The 27,055-nt window shown below is 41.6% G+C and overlaps 1 protein-coding gene across 1 annotated transcript in view; it reads right to left on the bottom strand.

The window, feature by feature from the left end:
* NEDD1 (NEDD1 gamma-tubulin ring complex targeting factor) overlaps positions 1 to 27,055 on the bottom strand; it is a 62,342-nt gene that overhangs the window by 33,467 nt on the left and 1,820 nt on the right. Inside the window, exons 2-8 of the mRNA XM_030549395.1 lie at positions 26,689 to 26,837; positions 23,981 to 24,075; positions 20,706 to 20,822; positions 15,722 to 15,862; positions 4,794 to 5,023; positions 4,109 to 4,310; positions 2,375 to 2,567 (exon numbers count right to left, since the gene is read on the bottom strand). Coding sequence (XP_030405255.1) covers positions 2,375 to 2,567; positions 4,109 to 4,310; positions 4,794 to 5,023; positions 15,722 to 15,862; positions 20,706 to 20,822; positions 23,981 to 24,075; positions 26,689 to 26,821 — 1,111 coding nt within the window. The 5' untranslated portion in view covers positions 26,822 to 26,837. The remainder of the gene's footprint in view (positions 1 to 2,374; positions 2,568 to 4,108; positions 4,311 to 4,793; positions 5,024 to 15,721; positions 15,863 to 20,705; positions 20,823 to 23,980; positions 24,076 to 26,688; positions 26,838 to 27,055) is intronic.

Raw genomic sequence — 27,055 nt, forward strand, 5'->3', positions numbered from 1 at the left:
CTCAACTCCATGCTCTGGGTGTCCCTAAATTGCTCACTGCCAGAAGCTGGGACTGGACAACAGGGATTGGACCATTTGATAATTGCCCTGTTCTGTTAGTTTCTTCCAAAGCATCTGGCACAAGCCACTGTTGGAAAACAGGATACTGGGCTAGATGAACCATCAGTCTAATCCAGTATGGCCATTATGTTTTTATAATTTCATGCAGAACCAAAACAGTCTACAGGTAATCTAAAACTTTTATATCACTCTACCACAATTAAACTCAGCAAGATTAATTATATAAAATGGACTGTGACGGGTTACTATTATGGTCACCACTTTCACAAGACAAATGATAAATTTTGCACAAAGTATGCCTTGTGATGTATCATTTGAAAAGTCAAAATCTGCTGAATATCATTATCCTGCTAAAATATGTGTAGCGACACTAAATGCAAACTTATAAGATTCTACTGTATGATTGTTACTGAAATATGTTGTAATTTGGGGTAACACCACAAATCAGTTTTTCAGAGACAAAAAGACACACTATCACCCCGGACAGGTGTTAAAGGGCCATCACCTACTTTAGTAGCCATCCTCCAGCAGGGGGGGGAAGGTGTAAATAAAAAGGTTACATTTCACCCCAGGGATGATTTCAACCTCACATTCACAGAGAACTGCATGTCAGCATGACTCAGCAAGGAGGTTTCTAGCTGAAGAAACTGAATTCTGAAGAGGAAGGAAAACACTTGATTGCACCTCTTCTCCTCCCAGTTCTGTCTTGACATCAACAACTCTCAAAGAGCTCAGCTAAGGGGGAGTGGTCTCAGGCTGAAAGGAGACCCAGGCGGTGAAATTTATAGAAGCATATAGTGGGACAAAAAAAATCTTTGATCTTAAGTTCACTTAACAAGCTAAGTTAGGTATTAGCTTGTGTATTACTTTTTTATTTTGTAATCACTCCAGACTTTCATGCATCATCACTTGCAATCACTTAAAATCTTGTAGTTAATAAACTTATATTATTGTTTTATCTTAACCAGTGTGTTTGGATTAAAGTTTGTGGGAAACTCCATTTGGGATAAAACTAGTACATATAGCATTTTCCTTTGATGAAATGATGGGGACTTTTTATGAGCTTGCGTTGTTCAGTAGTGTCCTGGACAATACAAGATGCACATTTCTGGGGTGACAAAGCTAGGAATAAGAATTTGTGGGTGTTGCACTGTATGTAATTCATGAGTGACTGGTCAGAGTGCTCATGTATTTTAGCTGGGAGTGAATTTGCATGCTAAAAGCTGTGAAAACAGGGAAGGAGTGGATATTCTGACAGCAAAGCAGTGTAAAAGGCAGCCCTGGCTAGGGAATTACGGAGACACAGCTGCTCAACTGTCCAGACTGTATCTTGGATAATGTCACATGGATCCAGTGACTTTCTCAGTTCCTTCAGCTCATACATAGCTATTCTATCATAAGCACATGCAGTTTTAGGGTGCAAGGTAGACACAATGGTGATTAAATTGTGGCTGCTCCCAATTTTACGGAAAAAACAAATAGCGCCATAGCTACTACACTGCAGGTTTATCTAGATAGCTGTTAGTGCTAATTGTCCACAGGGACTCTGCTACTGTACACTAAAAATTCCCTAGCTTGCTTCGATCTATTCTCATTTCAAGGAGATGTACATCAAAGCGCACAAGGGAACTTTTAGTGAGCAGAAGCAGGGTCTACATAGAAGTGAGAGGTAGATTTACAACCCAGCTTGCCATGGACTAACTGTTAGTCTAGACAAGCCCTAAGTAGGCTTGAAACTTTTACATTCTTTTGTTTTGAGGTTTGACACTCCCTGTATCACTAACAATGTAAATGAGCAAAACAGCCACTTCCTGTACTAAGCTAAATATTACAATAAAAAAAACCCTACATTAAAAAGAAAATTAAGGTTGTGAAGTCAAAAACTTACAAAATGTTAGAATTAATGTTGCCTGTGGCCTTAATTCGGCTCCCTTGTGTGTATACAACAGGATACAGCCTTTAATTACATGATCTCATACTGGTTTTTTTCCCCACAGGATACCTGCCTCATTCAGTGCACAGGACGGACCCAGTCTGGGATTGAATTAAGGTTATCTAGCAATGGGGCTGTTGTTGGTCAATACCATCCTGATTTGTTGCAGCAGTTTGAAGGCCTGTGGTGAATGAGGTAGGGAACTGTGGGAAGAGAAAGGATAGTCTCATAGTTAAGGCAGTTGAATCCAATTATATACACAAACAATATTTCACAGTGACATGATATTCTGCAAGGCTGGCCAAAGCATGTGAAGTATAGCTCCCAGATCTTTTTTCATAAATTCAGGTAATTTCCTATCCTAAAAAACAGATTCCTTACCTGTTTTGTCCTGAACAACATCTGTTCCTTTACTCTCAATTGTTGAGATGGGCTGGGGTGAAACTGTAATTGGTGTGTTAGAGGTAAGATTTTTGATTATGCCAGTATTCTGAATTCCTCCAACATTACTACTCGCTTTAACATCTGTTCTTTTGGATGCTGGTTTATTTGAAGAACATTTATTAAAGCTGGACTGAAGAGAAATAGTAAATTTAAGAAGTTATTAGTGCTTCAACTGAAAGGAAAAAAAATACGCAAATTATTTTTTCCTGTTCAAAACATGGACAAGTTTCACAAAATGTTTAAATTGCAATAAATTGGTCTAAACAAATACAACCTCTCAGTTTCTGATTACAAGTAGGGAGTCAGATGTTTTCAAGCAAATGTGGGAGATTTTGTACTATTTCTATTAATATCGTGTGTGCCTTATTTTACCTGCTTGCTATTACTCTGCTTGACTGCATGGAGTTAAATCAAAGGAGGCTGTTTGTTTGTTTCCCACTAACAGGAAATAGAACAATAGCAGAGACAAAATACTTCCAGAGAGAATACTGAGGGTCCTTAAGAGAAGGGAGAAGCCATTTAAATAGGGAAATGCCCACAGCCTAGCTCCAGTCAGAGTAGTGGGTTTATTTTTCCAAGGCCTAAGACTTGGCTCAAAAGAACACAAAACCATTAAAAGACCCCAGCAGAGAGAGTGGGCTGGGGTAAGTGGGCAGGAGCAGCTGGAAATAAGTCTCAGACTGAGGTACAAAGAGAAAAATGTTGCAGGGGCTGACTGTCTCTGCCAGGCCAGGAACAGAGAGATCTGGCCTGTGTGGAACTTATCCAAAATTTGCAAGGAGAGAATAAGGTTTAGGTTAGATTCATGAGACTAGGCCTTCTCTGTTAATTTACCTTATTTCCCCAATACACTGTTCCCGTTGACTAATAAACACCACTTTGTTTGGTAAAGGTTGACTTGTGTTGCTGCAAACATTTTCTGATTATAAAGCTCCCTGGAGAGAGGACTTCTGCAGGGAGCAAACTGAACAGGCCCTGCTAGAAGAGTCACAGTGAGAAACTGGGATGCTGAAGCCTGGAGACTCAGTCTAAGGGTATGTTTACACTAGGAGCTGGGGGAGTGATTCCCATGTCACGTAGACATACTTGCGCTAGCTCTCATCATGCTAGAGCACTAAAAGTAGTCATGTAGCCATGGTAACATGGGCAGCAGTGATTGGTGGCATGGGCTAGGCATGCCATGTATGTACCCATAGGATTCAGTGGGGTTTGAACTCAAGATGGCTAGCCCGTGCAACCACTCACTATGCTATCACAACTAAACTTTTATTTTCAGTATGCTAGCTCAGCGAGAGCTAACATGACTATGTCTATGCAAGATGGAAATCACACATACCACTCCAAGTGTAGACGTACCCTAAGAGAGACATTGATGTGTCACAAGGCTCCCCCTTGGATGAAGTGAAAGCCCAGAACTGCACTATAGCCACACACAAAAAGAGTTTAAGACTAAATTTCGCTCATGAGAAGAAAATTAAATGGATTATGTCTACAAGTAATGTTTGTTTCCTATATAGTTTCTCTTGGTGTGTTGAAAAATCTGACGGATTCTCCTTTATGTTGACACCTGTAATACACTGACAGTTCAGCATACACATTTCTTTAGAAGACTTAAAGTTAATGTTTTCCTTCTGTTAACTTAAGTGAGTAATAAAGAAGGAAATGTTTTACCTTTGAACAAGTGCTACTGTACTGAAGGCGTATACACTTCACAGAGGTTTTGTGAGCACTGACTGTTTTTACTGGTGATGTCAGCTTTCTTAGATCATAATGGTAAATTTTTCCACGGGAAGAGCCAATAGCCAGGGTAGTGCCATCGGGCATAAAATCTACTGCTGTCAGAGGAGATTCAGCTACCAGAGTTCTCAGTAGTCTTCAGACAGGAGAAATATAGGAAGGTTTTATAATTAAAAATAAAAACAAAGTATTTTTAATTAGACTTTCCCAACAGCACTGAAGAATTACAGCAAACTATATAATACAGATTTTTGTAATTCAGCTACAGATCTGCAATATATTTATTCTTCTAAGGACTGATAAATACCTACTTAAGTCAGTGGAAAGGCTCCCATTGACTTCAGTGGGCAATGGATCAAGCCTTTCGTGAAGCTTGTACACTTACACATTAACAAAATATTATATATACACCCTAAAAAGGGATTTAACTGGAGCACAACCGCTATTTTCTAGAGAATTCAATCTAGAAGTTATAATTCTTAATGTGGTCTGACTTTAAAACAAACACTAACAACCTCTAATCACAGACAAATGTACTTCTTGGAGTTACAAGAATTGAGTCAAATTCCCATACAATCCACTGATAGATAATGCTTACCAAAAGTTACATAATCCTTACTTTTTACTTGACGTGTCATAGAGAATGATTCTTTTATCCAAACCTATGGTGACAAGTAGCAACTCATTGACAGGAGAAAAGCAGATTTCTGAGGCTGGAGCTTTGTGAGCATTTTCAAAATTATGGTATGGATTTTGACTATTTACATCCCACAGCGTTACAGTTCCACTGTCAGACACACTGCCCAATAGAGACTTCTTAAAGGAAGAATATTTCAAGTGTCGAATAGGCTGTAAAATAAACCAAACATGCATAATGCACTATTAATTTAAAAATTATTACAAAATTAAATGCATGCAATATATCTGTATATAAAGTTAAGGTTAAACAAGTCTAAATCATTCAGACCAAAAAAAGTAATCTGAATTAGAATCGCAAAAGCTGACATAATTCAACAGGCCATAAGTCAACAGATTGACATCATGTTTCTTAGACATGATGCTTCAGAGGAAGGTGGCTTAAAAAACAACAACAACAAACAAACAAAAAAAAACACTCATAATGCATTTGGCTGGTATCGTAATGCAGTATGTGTGAAGTGAAAATTCCTTCCTGACCACTATGCTGCTCAGCTTACACCATAGTCAAAAAGCGAGAGTTAAGGAAGCAACAACAGAAACTCCAGAGAAAAATTTCCTGATTTTATGCCAATATCTCTTATAATTAAAGGAAACTTTAAAAAATGCCTGTATCATAAAGTTAACTATAAGGCATCAGTTGGTCTATGGAGCCTGTGCCTAGACAAGTGAAAAGCAATATTATAATTTTACTAATTGCTAACTTACCAAAAGTGTGGAACTTTTTAAAATACACCACAGTGATGCGAACGTAATTTGATAAAACATGAAGGAGGAGGAAGTTATAACTAGCATGTGATATAGCATTTGTAACCTACGGGGAGAAGACTTGGCTGCATATTTTTACTATTGATGTCCAAGGACACAATGTGGGCACTATACATTAGTGTAAATACAGTAACTGAGGAAATTAAGTTGACCAAGGCATATCCTCTTTGTCTTTTAATTTTGCATGCTAAGTTCCCCCCCTCACAGTCAGTGATCTCATAAATAGATGAGTTACTGCATGATTTTAAGTCTTTGCTCTGAAGTGAGTGGTGAATGTGACTTCCATCAGCTTTCTGAGTACTCTCTCTTTAAAATGAAGAGAACTCACTTCACTGCTGCAAAACCAATTGCTATTTTGTGTTCAGATGCAGAAGTCACACTCAGAGTGTGTCTTTCTTATGGAAACAAAGCTTGGGATTTGAGTGCTCCGGGGAGAACTGTGTAATTCACAGTGACTCATGTGGTGCTCTATGCCCCTCTAGTGGTAGCAGGGCCACATAAAGCCTGAGTTATCATCTGTGTTGACCTGCCACAACCACAGGGATGGGGTGAGACACTTTGCCAGTGGGATTCACAGCTATTTGCTAGACAACAAAGGAATGTGGGACTCAAATATACTATGATCCATTCTAGATTCTGTAGGGAAGGATGTTCTAGTGGTTAGACCATTCTGCCCCATCTCTCCAGCCCCTTCTGCTCCTATCCCTCCCTCTCCAGCGCCTGCCCCCACACCCTTATGCTTCTGCCCATGTTCATCCTTCCCTCACTTCTATCCTCTACCTTTTTGCACAACTCATCTCCCCTCATCTTCTGTTTCATTCTGCTCCTGTCCCTCTCCCCTCCTGCTCCTATCCTTGCACCCTCCCTCCTCAGTACAACTCTTCCCCCTCCTTCTGTTCCTCACCCATCTGCTACTGAGGGTATGTCTACACTACAGGATTATTCCAATTTTACATAAACCGGTTTTGTAAAACAGATAGTATAAAGTCGAGTGCACGCGGCCACACAAAGCACAATAATTCAGCGGTGTGCGTCCATGTACCGAGGCTAGCATCAATTTCTGGAGCGTTGCACTGTGGGTAGCTATCCCGTAGCTATCCCATGGTTCCCGCAATCTCCCCTACCCATTGGAATTCTGGGTTGAGATCCCAATGCATGATGGTGCAAAAACAGTGTCGCGGGTGATTCTGGGTAAATGTCGTCATTCATTCCTTCCTCTGAGAAAGCAATGGCAGACAATCATTTCAAGCCCTGTCTCCCTGGATTGCCCTGGCAGATGCCATAGCATGGCAACCATGGAGCCCATTTTGCCTTTTGCCACTGTCACCGTATGTGTACTGGATGCCGCTGACAGAGGCGGTACTGCAGTGCTACATAGCAGCATTCATTTGCCTTTGCAAGGTAGCAGAGATAGTTACCATCCCTATTGCATCGTCTGCCATGACGTTGTAAATTGGCGACGAGATGACGGTTATCAGCCATTCTGTACCGTCTGCTGCTGTCATGGGTGCTCCTGGCTGGCCTCACTGAGGTCGGCCGGGGACGCAAAGATAAAAATGGGAATGACTGCCTGGGTCATTCCCTCCTTTATGTTTTATCTAAAAATAGAGTCAGTCCTGCCTAGAACATGGGGCAAGTGTACTAGAGAACCAGTGCATCAGAGAACCAGAGAGCACAGCCGCTCCATGTCAGAGCCCCAGAGATCCCGCAGAAATGATGAGCTGCATGCCATTTAGGGGGTGTCCCTGCAACAACCCCACCCGTTGCTTCCCTCCTTCCTCAACCCTCATGGACTACCATGGCAGTGTCCCCCCATTTGTGTGACGAAGTAATAAAGAATGCAGGAATAAGAAACACTGACTCTTTAGTGAGATAAAATGAGGGGGAGGCAGCCTCCAGCTGCTATGATAGTCCAAGCAGTACAGAATCTTTTCTTTAGACATGAAGCGGGGAGGCTGATGGAGCTCAGACCCCAGTTGCTATGATGAGGACAGTTATCAGCCGTTCTACAGCAACTGCCGGGAATAAACGGGAGTCATTCCTATTTTGACCCAGGTGACCCTGGCCAACCTCAGCTGAGGCCAGCCAGGAGCACTCACGGGATGATGATGAGGACAGCTAATCAGTCCTTTTGTACTGTACCGTCTGCCACCGGGGAGGGGAAGGGAGAGGATGCTGCTGTTCAGTGCCGCAGCACCCCATCTACCAGCAGCATGCAGTAGACATAGGATGACATTGAAAAAAGTCAAGAAACGATTTTTTTCCCCTTTTCTTTCACAGGGGGGGAGGGGAGGTAAATTGTCGAGCTATAACCTGAACCACCCCGGACAATGTGTTTGACTCTACAGGCACTGGGAGCTCAGCCAAGAATGCAAATACTTTTCAGAGACTGTGGGGACTGTGGGATAGCTGGAGTCCTCAGTCCCCCCTCCCTTCCTCTATGAGCGCCCATTTGATTCTTTGGCTTTCCGTTACGCTTGTCACACAGCACTGTGCTGTGGACTCTGCATCATAGCCTGGAGATTTTTTTCAAATGCTTTGTCATTTTGTCTTCTGTAGCGGAGCTCTGATAGAACAGATTTGTCTCCTCATACAGCGATCAGATCCAGTATCTCCCGCACGGTCCATGCTGGAGCTCTTTTCGGATTTGGGACTGCATCGCCACCCGTGCTGATCAGAGCTCCACGCTGGACAAACAGGAAATGCAATTCAAAAGTTCATGGGGCTTTTCCTGTCTACCTGGCCAGTGCATCCGAGTTCAGATTGCTTTCCAGAGTGGTCACAATGGTGCACTGTGGGATACCGCCCGGAGGCCAATACAGTCAATTTGCGGCCACACTAACCCTAATCCAATACGGCAATACCGATTTCAGTGCTACTCCTCTCATCAGAGAGGAGTAAAGAAACCGGTTTAAAAAGCCCTTTACATCGATATTAAGAGCCTCATTGTGTGGATGGGTGCCGGGTTAAATCGGTTTAACGCTGCTAAATTCGGTTTAAACGCGTAGTGTAGACCAGGCCAGAGTTAGGCAGCTTCCTGCTTAGGTACTAGCAGGGAAAGCATAGATAGGCCTGTCTCCTGGCCTCACGGCAGCCAAGAGGAGCAATTACAGGGAAGTTCTGCTTAGCCCCTACAGCCTTGGGCTCAGGCATATTTAATATAGGCATAGTTAGGCAGTTAAATTGGCAAGAGATACCAACAAGTTTCTAAGCATGTGTGAACTCATTTTTCAGAAGCTCTAATCTGGACAGGACAAGTTTTCCTTCAAACAGCAAAAGACACATCCCTGACACTAGCGTGACCTCCCCACTGAGTCAAAGTTCAAGCTCCTGCTCCAAAGCACAGAGGTACAAGAAGGAAATCACAGGAGCAGGGGCAGTGCAAGAGTGGGTAAGCAGGGGCACGCCCCCCCTCCCAAATCAGCAGGGGCACAGAAATCCTCCAGGGCAGGGAGATCCAGCTCCTCCACCTGCTAGGAAAGAGCAATCTCCACCAACCAGCCCAGAGACCACAGGGTAAGGGAGCAGAGCCAGCTCTTCTGGTCCTGGGGGGCACAGAAAGTGCCCCTCCAAAAGCAGGCAAATTTTTATTCCTGTGCACACTCCTGCTCAGGAGATTTTTAGTTTCAAGCATGGGCAAAGCAGTGTATTTTCTCCTAATCATTTTCTGAAACAGCTGAACAATTTTATCTGAAATTTTCCAAAAGTATTCAGCCAGTGGCACACACCCGACATGGAAAATTTCACCCTAACAGTTACAGTCTGGCAAAGTTATAAGCAACTGAAGAGAGGTCTTAATCATGACACAATCTTAATTAAGGTGGTACAGCCTACACCACATATGATGCATCCTAGCTATCAACACTTTACTTATAATTCCTAACACGACAAAGATTAAATTCAACACCGTATCTTGGAATGAGAAACGGCCAATGAAATGTAAGGGGTTTCTAGTGTTACTTTTAAGTTTTGGCATTCCATTATAGCTTTATTACAAGAAAAGTCTTTCAGATATTGAACAGTTTGCAGAGCTGTTGTCCAGGACTCTCTGCATTGACGACATACAATTAGAATTTAAGAACCTTATCAAAACAGGCATATCTGCAGAAAGAATGGCGCTTGTTTTTTAATTTAAATGAATCGGAAGCTATACAGGCAATTAGATTTAGTGTATCGGAACACAGGAATTGCCATACTGAATCAGAGCTGCAGATCATCTAGTTGGTGTCCTGTCTCCAACAGTGCTCAGCACCAAATTCTTCTGAGGAAGGTTCAAGACACCCCACAGCAGAAAAGATGTGGAATAACCTGACCCCCTTTTTAGTTCACCTCCTAATCTCCAATAACTGAAATTAGCCTAAATCAGTGGTTCTCAATCTGTTTTCCATTGTGGGCCAATATGCAGCTCTCTCTGTATTATATGGGCTGCATTCACACAATAGATGTACTACCTGTATGGCTCTGAGGATGGCACATGGGCCACAGCTGTGTGCTGATTGGGCTGCAAATGGCTTGTGGGTTAAAAACTACTGGCCTAAAACCTCTGAAGCACTAGATCTTCTCTCCCTAACACTCTTCGTTTATCATTAATTATTGTAACTTTTGATATTTTTGCTATCCATATAAAACATTCAATCTTCTTTAGAATCTTGCTAGGTTTTTAGCTGCAACGTTTCTGTGGCAATGAGTTTCACATTAATTTTAGTTATGTATCGTGTGGAAAAAAAACATTAATTTATTTTATTGGTTTTAAATTTGTTACATTGAATATCCCTTGTTTTCATGTTATGAGACAAGGAAGAATCGATACTCCTAACCTACCTTTCTCTATACTAGTTATTTTATACGCCTTTATCATATCCCTTCTTATTCATTTCCTTTCTAAGATACAGAATTACAATCTTTTCAGTCTCTCTTTACAAGAGAGTTTTTCCATACCCGTGATTATTTGTAACCCCTTGTCAGAACCCTTAGTAACTCTACAATCTTGTTTTTAAGATAGGGTGCCCAATACTGCATATAGTATTCCAGGTGAGGCTGCACCACTGATTTATATAAAACAACATTCTCCATCCCATTCCTTATACATACTAGCATCTTGCTTAATTATTATTATTATTAGTGTTATTTTTTTGGAGGGTGCAGATGTACATTGAGCTGTGGTCTTTCAGTAAGCTGTCTACAGTGATGTTCAAGTCCCCTTCCTCAGCTGATACAATTAATATAGACTCTTGTAAGTTATGTGAATAGTTTCATTTTTCTCTTCAATGTGCATTACTTTGTATTTACCAGCAATGAACTTCACTTTCCATCATCTACCTTAGGGCTTGGCAAGTATAAAGTTCTACTGCCAAGACTTAAAAAAAACTACTGACCCAATTCAGCCCTGATAGTAAAACAACTTTAATGTAGCAGACAAAAACGTAAGATCCAATGGCTGGAGGTTGAAGATAGACAAATTCAGTCTAGAAACAAGGCACAAATTTTTCATAAAGAGGATAATTAGAGTTCAGCTAAGGATGTAGTAGATTCTCCATCACTTGAAGACTAAGTATCAGAAGGGTAGCTGTGTTAGTCTGGATCTGTAAAAGCAGCAAAGAATCCTGTGGTACCTTATCGACTAACAGACATTTTGGAGCATGAGCTTTCGTGGGTGAATACTTGAGTTCAACAAGAAGTTATGGGCTTCCATGCAGAAATCACCTGGTGAAATTCTGTGGACTTTTTTTTATACAGGAAGTGACACTAGTCTTAATGTTTCCATCGAGCATTAAAATCTATGACGACACTTATAAATAATAACCATGTGCCTAACATTAAGTCAAGTTAGGCAAGTGTTTAAGTAACTTGCTGAGTTACCAGAGTGCCCAGTTTAGCCTCTAATCCAGAAGTGTAACGATTTCAAGAGTGCTGAGCACCCAGCAGCTCCCTCTTAGAAAAAACATGTATGCAGTTAGCATGCATAGAAGAGGGCCAAGCAACAAAAATGAACACTTAAAAAAAATTGAAGTATGAAGTAGATTTTAGTATCTGGGTGAACGCAATTCCCAATGACTTTAGGGAGCTCTGCACATGGAGGGCTTGCAGAAATGTATTACTAGTGCAAGGCACTAGATTGGTAGAAATGGAAAATGAAATCCTCTATGGAGTCACAAAAAACAATGCAATACGAGTTGTCACAGCATAAGATTCCCCACACCATTATGCCCCAGCTCTGATTGGAACAGAGGCACAAACTCATTCAAGCACAAACCCATTTTATCTCTGGACTCTTTGCCAAGGCAGCCAATGGGGAATGTGTATGTTAGAAAAATGTTGGCTCATAATCCACTGCCAAAAACCAGCAACCCACCTTAACCATAATGCAAGAGTTTAGTGTACAGATTAAAAATAAAACAAAAACCTCACCTCTTGGTAGAATTAGTCAATCTTGGAAGAAAACATACCAAAGGCAAAAAAATAAAATAAAAAAATGCAAACAATAGTTACAGAATTAAATAGGGGAGAAAAAATATCCCAAAGCCAAAACCATTCTAGCCTCATTGATTAGCCTTATGCAGTTACACGTCAGTGAATAAACTAATCTCTTCCATATCCCAATGGACAGCCTCATAAAGTGGACAAATAAGGTAGATAAAGTTAGTGGCTGTGGAGCTCATGATTATTGTTTCACTGTATGAAAAGAACAGAAGACATCACATATATCTTCACAGATCACCAGCTGCTCAAACAGCTAAACTAACCCTGTTGCTGGGAGAACAGTGCTAGGCATTCAAGATTTGAACAAATGTTTTCTTTTGAAACAGACTTCAATACAGTCTCATACAGCAAACAGATAAAATCTAATAGTGTTAATAAAATCTAAAAAAAAGCAGTTGAAGACTCTAGGATTAGATGGTCTACATACAATATAGAGCAAGAACTTAATTCTAAATAATGCACATAGATGTGAATTTATGGTCACAATTAACAGGACAATTCTTCTTGGTGAAATGCAATTTTTTCATATCACTGAAAGCACTATGACCATGGGCTACATACAGTATTAAACATAGAGTCTATACAGTTTCAGATATTAACTGGTCAAGAGATTACATTCCATTCTGCTGAATCAAGTGAAGACAAGCCACTTTTATAAAGTTAGTCCGGCCTCAGCTTCACAACAAAAATGCTTAACTTTCTGCAGTTTTCCCCCCTTAATAACGGTCACCCCTCCTTAGCTAAACCAAAGAACCTGTGCCAGAATCAAGAGGTACAATACACTGTTTGCCCTGGAAACTTCACCCTTACAGAATTAGACCTTTAGACTTCAAACTCTTGCAGTAGACACAGTCTTTTTTAAGCTCTGTAAGAGCACTACATGCATGTTTAGATACTAACATAACTGTATAATCCTGCAATTCTCTACAAATTCCAATTAAAATCCAAACCAAAAATAAAACTATATTGGTATATAGGAGCAAAACGATTTTAAAATATGTACTATATGCAGATAAACTGGAAATCTACATAGCTACCATGTTACATAATTCCCAAACAATTCCATTTTGACACAAAAACACAGCAATCAAGTACCCATCACAGTACCTCATTAGAAAATATTAGAGGCCCTTAGTGAGAAAGAGTACTAGCTATATGTATGCAATTACCTTCATGTAACTCCTACAATATCTTTAGCCATCTTCCAGTCTAGTTGTCTGACCTCTTGATTTCATCTCTATCAAGAAAATGGCTATTCATTGTATTATTGCTAATCATTCTCAAGCACCGAAAAAGCAATCTGATCTCTCTTCAGTGAAAAGTTAAAATATATAGAATAAATAGCAGCTACAATAAAGGCTTATCAATTTGGCACCTATTGAAAACAACACTTGAACAGTGTAACCCAGATGAAAGTTTTCCAGCTCCTTGTCGCTGGTTCTCAAATCCAGATTTCCTGTTGTTTTCACCGTTATGGTCTTAATGACCACACACAGTCCATAAATAACCGCCAAAGATAATTCTCAAGATGAGCCATCTAGATGGAGCAAATATGACAAATTTACTAGCTTTTTAAAAAAGCAATCCATCTATAAAGCAAACTAAGTATTAAGGACCATTCTGCATACATATAAATGGTAGATGATAATGATGCATTGAAGACACCACAACACTAGAAACTGAACTTTTTTTTAATGATTTTATGTAGTTTCCTTCACCCCAACGTTTATAAAACACTATCTTTTTTCCCCATGAAAAATCTTATTAGATCTTCATTAAGTGATACAAGTTCAGTGTTAGACAAGAGGACCACTTCCAGCTCTACGCCAGCACAAAAGGGAGGTGAAAGGCCGGCTACAACAGCTGAAAGCAGCCAAGCCACCACTTCACTGGTGCTGCGGACACACTGAGAGTCAGCAAATGGTCATGAACAGGGCAGCTTGGCAGAAGTGCAAACTTTGTCCATCTCCCAGGCCAGTGGTTTTCAAACCTTTTTTCTGGCAACCCAATTAAAGAAAACTGTTAATGCCTGTGACCCAACAGAGCTGGAGATGAAGGGTTTGGGGTGTGGGCTCAGAGCTGGGGCAGAGGGTTCAAATACAGGGGTGAGGGCTGCGGGGTGGGGCAGGAAATGAGTGGTCCAGGGTTGGGGGTCAGAGATCTGGGCTGGAGGTGCAGGCTCTAGGGTGGGGTCAGGGATGAGGAGTTTGGGGAGTAGGAAGGGGTTCCGGGTTTGGGAAGGGGCATGGGCTGGGGCAGGGGATTGGGGCATAGGTTACCTTGGGTAACTCCTGCTCAGTGGTACTGCAGGGGTGCTAAGCCAGACTTCCTGCCTGTCCTAGCACCATGAAGCACGCTGCGTCCGGAAGCGGCCAGCAGCAGGTCCCGCATCTAGGCGGAGGTGTGCAAGCAGCTCTGTGTGGTTCTCACCCACAGGTACAGACCCCCCCTGCCCAGCTCCCATTGGCTGGTTCCTGGCCAATGGGAGTGCAGAGTCTGTGCTCAGGATGGGAGCACCACGCAGAGTCCCACCCCCCGCCTAGGAGCTGGACCTGCTGCTGGCCACTTCCGGGGCACAGCATGGTGTCAAAAAAAGGTAGGAACTAGCCTGCCTTCCAATCCGCGACTCAGTACTGGGTCACAACCCACAGTTTGAAAACTCCTGCCCTAAGTAGGCTCTCTCTTATTTAGTGTAATCTCAGAATGTGCTCCAGCTACGACTCCTCCCTCTCCACCACTGCTCCTTTCAATTCCTGGCTATGTGCCTAATTCATCGCTATACCAAAGGCTACACTGCAGATGGCGAAAGGTCATTCTGCTGGTTATTTTTCACAGAAGAAATTTACAAGAGGGGAATTTCCCCAGGGAAATCTCCTAGTTTTCCCAATTTCTGTAAGCCTGCAGAAAGGAGAGTCTACAGCTGGGTCCTTTAAATGGTGCATAAGCTTTGCACTGGATCTTTGTACAGGGATGAACTTCATCCCGTGTGTATCCAGTCCTACCTACACACAATAGAAACAGATTTTATTTTTACTCCTTTTCAAGAGCTATGTAGATTGAATGAAATTCTATTCGGACTTGAGTATCAGAATGTTAGCTAAATTCAAAATACAGAGTTATATTCTGCCCCATCTGGCTGATGTTTTTTCTACGTCTTACAAATTGAGCAAATTTAATCTGGAGGTACTGAAGCCAATACAGAAACCCATAACAACTTTGGGTTTAAAAAACAAAACAAAACCCAAAACCAATCATTGAGTAGAAATGTAAACTTGTCCAGTTTTGACTCTTCAAATTCTACTGCCTTCTATTGTGAACTGTAAGAGAGCTAAAAGCCTCTATTCTTATCTCTGTCAATACATTTATAAATTTCCAGAAAGGAAATAGTAGGTTTTATTTTAAAACCCACCACTACTAGAGGCTATGTTGATTAATAAGCAACAAGAGTTCTTAACACATTTTTAAATTCACATTTATGACTTACAAACCTAAAACTTTACAGAATAGAAGTTCACCATTTTACAATAGTGTAAAATATTCAATAAATCTAAGATTAAACACCAAACCAAATACAGTTACTACTTCACTACACATATACTGTACCTGACTGCTACCATGACCAAAGGGAGTGCTGGATAAATTGGTAGTAACATTATGTAGAATAATTTCACCACTCATAGATCCAGAAGCAATGTAGCAATCGTTCCAATTAAATGTTACACAAGTTACTTCATCTTTATGATCCTGAAAGAGAAAGAAACAAACTAAAACAGAGTGCTGATGAATGTTCTAGCAGGAGACAAAACGTTTTTTCCATGCTACTATAGAAATACTTCATCTTCAGGTTTTTGTTTTGCCTCTTCTGTAACAAAGGTGACTTTTTGCAAAATTATTTCAGGTTTAACTTGGACATTGAATTACCCAAAACTTGATTAGATTTTTCAGAAGGTTATTTTATAAAACCCTACACGTTCTTCATTAGAGTATCAATAGTATGTTAATTATATAATGTAAAGATCTCTAGGACACAAATATCAAAGTAAAATCTTTCAGTGACAACTGCCAGTTTAGCAGAGTTATATTAAGAGCAGCCTACTTTTCCCAGATTTCCCCCTTCAGTAGCTTTTCTGTTATTGAACATATTTGCTCAACAGCTCTCTCTTTGGTGGTGAAGGCATCATCCTGTCTTTGTACATTAAACTAAAATGTCCAGGTAACATATTCCCAGCCCCAAAAGTATAAGTTTGAAACATATGTCCATTACCTGGAAAGAAAAACTTTTCACAATACTGCAGATATAAAAGTCTGAAAGTCAGGAAAAAAATCATAGTTGAGGTTCACAGCTATAGCGGTACATTGTAAAGGGCTTGGTGGATGGATGACTGGCACTGATATGGGATTAGACTTAAGGATGCAGCAGAACCTTAACTATGAATTGAAAATCTGGCAAAATTTTCCCTGATTTTAACTAAGAAAAACCATGACAATCTTAATACCATGTGTCTGAATTTAATTTTATAACTGATAATAAAAAGCTATTAATATTCCTACTGTGGGGAACCTCCCCCACCCCTTCCAGAATTTAAGATTACAACATAGATTGTGTCTTTTATTTTATCTCGACTTCCCATTTGCAAGACCCAAGCCAAAGTTACTTCAAAAATTATGTTCACAGATTTAAGATATGTCTGCCTGGACAGACTTTATGATGCATGCGGACTAGCCTGAAGACTCAAAGATTTTCAAAAAAAGTGCAGACTTTAGACTCTACAGATATTATAAAGCCCTTAGCAAGTGACTTCAGCAGTCAGCCATACAGCTTTTTTCCTTGTCAACCTCCACTGCACCCAGGCTCTAGTTGCAAATAAAAGCACGGCTAAATAAAACAAATTTGAAGTTGGTAGAATGAGGTTTTTTTGAGCAGTGGCTTTTCTTTAATTCCACAAAATACAAACTCATTTTCAAACATTCACAGGGTATGTCTACACTACGAGATTATTCCAATTTTACATAAACCGGTTTTGTAAAACAGACTGTATAAAGTCAAGTGCAGGCGGCCACATTAAGCACATTAATTCGGCGGTGTGCGTCCATGTATCGAGGCGAGCATCGATTTCCGGAGCGTTGCACTGTGTGTAGCTATCCCATAGTTCCCGCAGTCTCCCCCGCCATTGGAATTCTGGGTTGAGATCCCAATGCAAAAACAGTGTCGCGGGTTGTCAAGGTTTCTTTCCCCTACTTTGAAATTCTGGGTGGTGGCAGTGTTACCAGATCTAAGCTAGTAATTCATCTTAGAAGTGTTCATGCAGGTCCCCACATTTGTACTCTAAAGTTCAGTGTCTGGGGCACTTTCTGTCCCCCCAAAAAACTTTCCCCTCCCTGGGTTGCCTTGAGGGACTTCACCAATTCTCTGGTGAACACAGATCCAAACCCTTTGGATCTTAAAACAAGGAGAAATTAACCATCCCCCTCCTTTCCCATCCCTAGTGAGTCCAAATCTAATCCCCTTGGATCTTAAAACAAGGAAAAATCAATCAGGTTCTTAAAAAGAAAGCTTCAATTAAAGAAAGAAAGATAAAAATCATCTCTGTAAAATCAGGATGGAAAATGCTTTTCAGGGTCATCAGATTCCTATAGACCAGAGGGTCCCCCCCCACCAGCCTTAAGTTCAAAGTTACAGCAACCAGAGGTAAAATCCTTCCAGCAAAAAGAAACATTTACAAGTTGAGAAAACAAACATAAAACTAACACGCCTTGCCTGGCTAATTACTTACAAGTTTGAAACATGAGAGACTGATTCAGAAAGATTTGGAGAGCCTGGATTGATGTCCCGTCCCTCTCAGTCCTGAGAGCAAACAACGAACAAAGCAAAAAGCACAAAACAAAGACTTCCCTCCACCAAGATTTGAAAGTATCTTGTCCCCCCATTGGTCCTCTGGTCAGGTGTCAGCCAGGTTTACTGAGCTTCTTAACCCTTTACAGGTAAAAGAGACATTAACCCTTAATTATCTGTTTATGACACGGGTGATTCTGGGTAAGTGTCGTCACTCAATCCTTCCTCCGTGAAAGCAACGGCAGATAATCATTTCAAGCCCTGTCTCCCTGGATTGCCCTGGCAGACGCCATAGCATGGCAACCATGGAGACCGTTTTGCCTTTTGCCACTGTCACCGTATGTGTACTGGATGCTGCTGACAGAGGTGGTACTGTAGTGCTACACAGCAGCGCTACACAGCAGCATTCATTTGCCTTTGCAAGGTAGCAGAGATGGTTACCATCCTTATTGCACCGTCTGCCATGACATTGTAAATTGGCGATGAGCTGACGGTTATCAGTCGTTCTGTACCGTCTGCTGCTGTCATGGGTGCTCCTGGCTGGCCTTGCTGAGGTCAGCCGGGGGCGCATGGACAAAAATGGGAATGACTCCCCGGGTCATTCCCTTCTTTATGTTTTGTCTAAAAATAGAGTCAACCCTGCTTAGAATATGGGGCAAGTGTACTAGAGAACCAGAGAGCACAGCCATTCCATGTCGGAGCCCCAGAGATCCCGCAGAAATGATGAGCTGCATGCCATTCTAGGGGGTGCCCCTGCAACAACCCCATCCATTGCTTCCCTCCTCCCTCAACCCTCATGGGCTGCCGTGGCAATGCCCCCCCATTTGTGTGACGAAGTAATAAAGAATGCAGGAATAAAAAACTCTGACTTTTTAGTGAGATAAAATGAGGGGGAGGAAGCCTCCAGCTGCTATGATAGTCCAGGCAGTACTGAATCTTTTCTTTAGACATGAAAGGCGGGGGGGGGGGGGGCCTGATGGAGCTCAGCCTCCAGTTGCTATGATGAAGACGGTTGCCAGCCGTTCTGTACCATCTGCCGGGAATGACCAGGAGTCATTCCCATTTTTACTCAGGCGCCCCCGGCGGACCTGACCGAGGCCAGCCAGGAGCACACACGGGCTGATGATGACGATGGATAGCAGTCACATTGTACCGTCTGCCACCGGGAAGGGGATGCTGGTGTTCAGCGCTGCAGCATCCCGTCTACCAGCAGCATGCAGTAGACATAGGGTGACACTGAAAAAAAGGCGAGAAACGTTTTTTTCCCTTTTTTTTCCACGGGGGGGTAGGGGGGAAAGCGTGTAAATTGACGACATATACCCTGAAACACCCGGGAAAAAGTTTTTGACCCTTCAGGCATTGGGAGCTCAGTCAAGAATGCAAATGCTTTTCGGAGACTGCTGGGACTGTGGGATAGCTAGAGTCCTCAGTACCCCCTCCCTCCCTCCCTCCATGAGTGTCCATTTGATTCTTTGGCTTTCCGTTATGCTTGTCACACAGCACTGTGCTGTGGCCTCCGTCTATCATAGCCTGGAGATTTTTTCAAATGCTTTGGCATTTCGTCTTCTGTAACGGAGCTCTGATAGAACAGATTTGTCTCCCCATACAGCGATCAGATCCAGTATCTCCCATACGGTCCATGCTGGAGCTCTTTTTGGATTTGTGACTGCATTGCCACCTGTGCTGATCAGAGCTCCACACTGGGCAAACAGGAAATGCAATTCAAAAGTTCGTGGGGCTTTTCCTGTCTACCTGGCCAGTGCATCCGAGTTCAGATTGCTTTCCAGAGTGGTCACAATGGTGCACTGTGGGATACGGCCAATACAGTCAATTTGCAGCCACACTAACCCTATTCCAATATGGCAATACCGATTTCAGTGCTACTCCTCTCGTCGGGGAGGAGTACAGAAATCGGTTTAAAGAGCCCTTTATATCGATATAAAGGGCCTCGTTGTGTGGACGGGTGCAGGGTTACATCGGTTTAACGCTGCTAAATTCAGTTTAAACACATAGTGTAGACCAGGCCACAATGACAAAACATCTTAGTTATTAACTTGACTTTTTCTTTTGGGGTGGGGGGAGGGGGGACAGTGGAGAGGGTAGGAAAAGGGAAGGAAAGTTTGGTAGACACAAACAAGCAGGTTACATCCTTAATTATGGAGTTTGTACTACTGCAGCTCCATAAGATGTCATGGAAATAAATTAGACTATCACAGAGTTTTTTTGCATTATAGCTTCACTGTAGGATTGAGAATCCAAAAGGGATTGGTAACGAAAAAAAAAAATGACCTCGCTTTAACACTCACCTTTTCTCATTAAGATGCCAAACCTGACAACATTTCCATACATGCTTAAAGTTAAGCACATATGGGAAATTATGTATGTCCTTTTGTATTTGTAGGGTCAAGGCTGTGATAAGGCAGGAATAATAGAAAGTGCAGTTCTTGAAATGATCTGTTTTAGGACTTGGCTATTTGCCAGTTTCTTCCAATATGAAAACCCCACATTTTGCTCTTACAGAGACTTACATATGTGCTTAACTTTAGGCCCTATGAGTAGCATCCCTGATTTCAACAGACCTGCTTATAGAGCATGAAATTAAGCATGTGAGAGTCTTCACAGGATCAGAGTGGTAAATTGTATCTTGTTTGCTAGCTAGAAAGAATACATTCAAGATGGTCAACAAAAGCTAGAAAATATGGGATCTACTTTTTTTCCCTGTTAACTATCAGACCCAACAGAAAAAAGAGTTACCTTAAGGCATCGATGAAGTCTTCTAGATTTTAAATCCCAGATTTTAACAGTGTTATCAAGGCCTCCGCTGACAATATGCATAGAACTGGAATTTAAGCTCACACATGTCTGTTTTGCCTGGTAAAGAAAATAGGCATAAGAAATGTTTATTATTGCAGACTATATATCATACAAATACTCAAGAGCTTAATCTTTACCAATACAAGCAGTCCCACTGACTTCAATGAAACTATTGGTGCACCTAATGATTAATTGTATGTGACTACTTATACTTATGTATGTTAATTAACAAATATTAAACCTATCATATGGACTCAAACCTCTCACTCCACCTTTTCCCCCTTCCCATTTATGTTGCCTTCACCTGGGTTTCCTTTATTTCAATATGCATTTTCTCTATGCAGTATAGCTCCCAGAAGTGATGCCATACACCCCTCATCTCACACAATAGCTACTGTGCACAAATGGGATAAGACTTTCAAAAACAAATTCCTTTAAAAGACACTGCAAAGCTGTCTAGGTCTCCAAGTTCATATTCTTTAAACACTACAGAGAATATTATAGTAGTAAGCCTTCCAATTCCACAAAGTGCTTCTTTTTTAAAATAAGCACTGCAGCACTGAATGGGGGGGCACTCAATGACACACCTACACCGAAGACAGAAATTATTAAATTATTATTATTATTAAAGATTCACTTTGAAGTTCTTGGGTCTGGGAACATTAAGAAGAGTCCATTTATTTTCCATCAGACTTATTCTAATCATTGGCATCAAGGAGTTAAAAATAGCTATACTGTATTTGGATGTCTAAAAACCAGATATTTTCACTGTTATTTCACCAGTATTCCCCCAAATAAGTAAGAGCCTAGCCTTTATACACTTCTGTACCATTATTTTTGTTTCCATCAGGATTCAGTAAGGCCTTTGATGCTGGCTCATATGACCATCTCATAAACAACCTAGGAAATACAATCTAGATTGGGGCAGGCAAACTTTTTGGCCTGAGGGCCACATCGGGTTTCTGAAATTGTATGGAGGGCTAATTAGGGGAGGCTGTACGTCCCCAAACAGCCAAGCATGGCCCAGCTTCCACCCCATGTGCACAGTCCCCCCCCCGGTTGTTGCCTCCTGATAGCCCCCCCGGGACTCCTACCCCATCCAACCCCCCATTCCTTGACAGTCCCCCCTGCTCTGTACACATCCCTTCTCCCTGACCACCCCTGGACACCCCACCCCTAACTGCCCCCCACCGACCCATTCAACCCCTCCTCCCCTTCCTGACTGCCTCCCTGAGACTCTTGCCCCATCCAACCACCCCTTCTCCCTGACTGCCCTCAGACACCCCACCGCTAACTGCCCCCTACCACCCCATCCAACCCCCCTCTCCTTTCTGACTGCTCTCCCAGGACCCCTGCTCCCATTCAACCCCCATTCCCCACCCTCTGACCGCCCCGATCCCTATCTACACCCCTGGCCCCCGACCATCCCCAGAACTCCCCTGCCCTCTATTCAACCCCCTCCCCCACCCCCTGCCCCCATATCGCGCTAGCTAGAGCACCGGTGGCTAGTGGCATGGCTGCACCAGGACAGGCAGCTGCACTGTGCAGCACACAGCACCGGGTCAGGCCCCAGCTCTGCAGGGTGCTGCCCCAGGAGCTCGCTGCTTTGCTGCCAAAAGCACTACGCCAGCAGCGGGGCGTGCTGAGGCTGCGGGGGAGGGGCCGGGGGCTAGACTCCCAGGTCAGTAGCTCAGGGGCTGGACAGGACAGTCCCGCGGGCCAGATGTGGCCCATGGGCCTTGGTTGCCTCTGATCTAGATGGAGCTACTATAAGGTGAATAAATAACTGGGTGAAAAACCATTCCGAAAGAAGGGCATATTGAGTGGGGTCCCGCAGTGATCAGTGATTCATCAATGATTTAGATAATAGCCTAGAGAGGACACTTATAAAGTTTGTGGACAATACCAAGCTGGGAGGGGTTGCAAGTGCTTTGGAGGATAGGATTAAAATTCCAAATGATCTGAACTAGAGAAATAGTCTGAAGTAAACAGGACAAAATTCAGTAAGGACAAATGCAAAATACTCCACTTAGGAAGGAACAATCAGTTGCACACATACAAAATGGGAAGTGACTTCCTAGGAAGGAGCACTGCAGAAAGGGATGTGGGGGTCATAGTGGATCACAAGCTAAAAATGAGCCAACAGTATAACACCTGTTGCAAAAAAAGCAAAATCATTCTGGGATGTACTAGCAGGAGTGTTGTAATCAAGATACCAGAATTCTTCCACTCTACTCCATACTGATAAGGCCACAACTGGAATACTGTGTCCAACTCTGGGTGCAACGTTTCAGGAAAGATGTGGACGAATTGGAGAAAGTCCAGAGGAGATCAACAAAAATTATTAAAGGTCTAGAAAACATGACCAATGAGGAAAGATTGAAAAACTTGGATTTGTTTAGTCTGGAGAAGAGAAAACTGAGAGGGAGGGGGGAATATGATAACAGTTTTCAAGTACATAAAAGGTTGTCACAAGGACAATGAGAAAAAATTGTTCTCTTTAATCTGTGAGGATAGTAACTGGCTTCAATCGCAGCAAGGGCGGTTTAAGTTGGACATTAGGAAAAACTTGCCATCCAGGTAGTTAAACACTGGAATAAATTTCCTAGGGTAATTGTGGAATCTTCATCATCGGAGGTTTTTAAGAGCACCTGTCAGGGACCTCTCGAGGTCCCTTCCAGTCCTATGATTACAAGAGCTACAGTAGTGCGGAACCCAATTATAACAAGTTAGCACTCCAACACAGTTTACTCAAGCAGCCGTGTCAGAGTATTACTCTATAAGTGGGTCCTCTCTCTCCGGCATAGTAAGTTTTATAATGTATATGGGATGGGACCTAACCCTTGTTACAAAAATCGAGTGATTTCACACACACACACACACTTTTACTTAAAAGAGCCTGTAGTCATGACAACCCAGCAAAAATTTAAGAACAAAGTTTAAGCCTCATTTTCTGCTCCTGCAATTAGGTAGCAGTTACTGACCTAATGTAACCCAACGATACATTGTCTTGTCCCACTGAACTCAAGTTTATAAAGTGATAACAAGCTAAACACTATATATGTTGCTCAATTTTCTGATACTTGGCATTGTGTGTAATAACCTTAACAGTACTTAATTATAAGTGATATCTAAATAAAGTTGTAAAAGAAGTGAGCAGAGCAGACAAAATGCAAATACGAGAGAGAAAAAACAAAGCCTCAAGTTACACTTACCCCTTCAGCTAGTTCAAAAAGTGGAACAGGTTTACCCTTACAGCTTGAAACAACTATTTTATCACCAATGGTAGATGCAGTGACCAGAAAATTATCTGAATTGGGAGTTAAGGACCATAGAATATAGATCATGAAACTTTGTACAGCTGCTGGCAAGCAAGTGTAGGTACTACCCATTATTGTACCTGTTCAATAGATTGGCTTAAAGTACTATACCTTGAAATGACATAGCTGCTTTGAAACATTGCTCTTTGGGGGGGGGGGAATAAAAAAAGTTATGGAGTGAGGTTTCTTGCTCTTGATTCTCTTTTATGGAATTTCATTAAGCAGCTGTTATGTAAACAGTTTGCCTTTTCCTGAAGTAGATTCTCCTGTGTGCTGCCACTGCCCCCCAACCCTAACAAAAAACACAAGGCAAATTTGGAGGGGAGGAAGAGAAGAGTATTTGGATTATTTTTGTTGGTTAAAGCTCCACCCTGCTAGGCTGCCTACCCGTCAATATTTCTCTCCCATCTCTCTCTACAACATTTTCCCCCTCACTTCTTTTAGCCTTCATCACAACTCTAGCTACCATTAAACAAAATTCCAAGCAATGTTTGTTACTGTTAGTAAGCCTAGAAACCTAGAGAAAACCCGTATTCATGACAATCATTAATCCAATTCTGTGCTATATTCTAGGAACAGCACACTGGTTACTGTGGTTTAGTTTCCAGTGGTCTCCTTCTGGATAGGGAAACCATGCAATACTTCTAATAAAAAGTTATTTTGTGTTTAGAATTATGAAAATGAGTATTTTAGGCATCTGTTGCATTCATAATAAGCAGAATCAGATTACAGTACAAGTACTGTGAAAGGGAGATTTATCATTATCCCACAGTTAAATATAATATGAAATAAGCTTTACCTAAACCTTTTGAACGAAGAGAAAACTCAGAATACAGCCCTTTGGGGGGCTTAACTAACACCAGATTACATTAGCAACTGTTCCAGTTATCATGACCAAAATGCCAAGAAGTCTTTTGTTACCCAAAGAAGCTTAAGGACAAAACATAGTCTGGAGCAAATAATAAAGATGAAAAGATTATCTTCACTAGCTGCAGCATAACAAAACTCTTTTTGACAGCTCAGACACACAAACTAGTAAGAAGATGGCATTCACCACTATGCTCTTCTCTCACAGAGCATTTGCAGGGAAGATAATAGAGGGATAAAATACACAGGATCAAGGTGAGTGTAAATGGGAGAAGTATAGCATCTTTTCCCCTCCACCCAAGCCCAAGGAGTGCACAGTGCCCCACTCCCCAAACTTGAAATAACCAGAGTAACTATCCCTTCTGAGACACATGTCCCTCTTATAGCCATCTCCAGGGCAGTGGATATGAGGATTAGTAACTGAAGTAAACAAATACAAATCTAGTTAGCTGGATTTATAACCCAAGAAATTAAACCTCTGCTCTTAAAATGGTGAAGCAGTCCTCTGCCATCTGAAAAAGCACACACATATGGCATTGGGGCTGGGGGAAGAAAGAGTACAAGTAATTCCCTAGTTCTGACACTGAGTTAACTCAGCTGAAACTTGCACACAGAAGTATGATTTTTGCCATATATTATTGTTACAAACACCACTTTTGATTAAGAGACAAACTTGAATATTTTTTCCAGTTTGCAATGTGTACTTGATAGCAGCTGCACACAGGCAGTTCCATGATTTCCCACAATTTCCCTTTTTGCTTATATCTACTTTTCACACAGAAACAAAGGACAAAAATATTATTTTAAAAAAATTAGGAAAACCTGGTTGTAAAATCCTACAAAGATTGGAAGAGGGATTCAGAGGCAGGTGTAGTAACTAAATACTTTAGTATCAGAGGGGTAGCCGTGTTTGCTGCTTTTACAGATCCAGACTAAGAGTTCTGTGGCACCTTATAGACTAATAAACGTATTGGAGCCGACGAAGCAGGTATTCACCCATGAAAGCTCATGCTCCAATACATTTGTTAGTCTATAAGGTGCCACAGAACTCTGTCGCTTTTAGAATACTTTAGTTGTGTTTTAAACTGTCTAGAATTCAAGTTGACTATATCCCTTCAGAGCTCTGGCTTAGTATTTGCACTATTTTAGTCAGTCTTTTCCTCATCCACACCTTTGTTACTGTAACCTTTGCCTCATCTCTCTCTCATGCACAGTTCAAACCTCAGGGGTTCAGGACCCAAAGGAGCCACAGTGGTGTGAATTCATTGTTTCATTTACTATAGTACTGTATATTCATATTTAAATAGTATGACGGAAATATTTTGTTTTTATTAAATATGTGTATATATTATTCTCACAGCAAAATGACTGACCATTATTTTATCGACTGCAATTAGTTAACATAATAAAAGCATCCTGACTGGTTAATAATTAAAATCACACTGTGTTTTAATATCACGTGCTGCAAAGAGCCACAGGACACACAATGAAGAGCCATTTGTGGTTCGCAGACCTCAGTCTGAGTATCACTGATTTAAACAGCTTAGTCTCCCATGTAATCTCATATTTTATTACTCAACTCTAAATATTTTCTGCATCAGTGTACAAAACCTTTGCCTAAAACTAAAAAAACAGTTCTTTAAATCAAGACTAAATTAAAACTATTTACATGTACTTTAATCCAGAAGTTCAATCGAGTTTTGCAGAAACGCAGACACAGACACAGTAAAGGATATTATTATTGCCCCAACATAGCGAGTTGACTGAATGCGAAGTATGCGGGTTGAACTGTTCCACCACGGTTATAGATGAGGAGTCCCATATTTTAATATCATCTCCTGAAGAAGCAAAACGGATGCTTTCCTGCATGGCTGCACCTATAGGCCTAAAAAACACATGGGGGAGGGGAGAGTCAGCTCCAGTTCACCTTGTAAATTAAAGGGAAGGATTCCATCCACTGTTACTTACAAGATTTCCTTAATAAAATGACAAATTAAAGCATCAAGCTGACATTACACAAACAGTTGAAGAGTTGCCACCACCACCCCCCATTGCCACCCACCCACCATCTTTTAAATGCTTAATTCTTTGCGTTCATAACAG

This window comes from Gopherus evgoodei, chromosome 1 (genome assembly GCF_007399415.2).
Source record: "Gopherus evgoodei ecotype Sinaloan lineage chromosome 1, rGopEvg1_v1.p, whole genome shotgun sequence".
In the NCBI taxonomy this organism is placed as follows: Eukaryota; Metazoa; Chordata; order Testudines; family Testudinidae; genus Gopherus; species Gopherus evgoodei.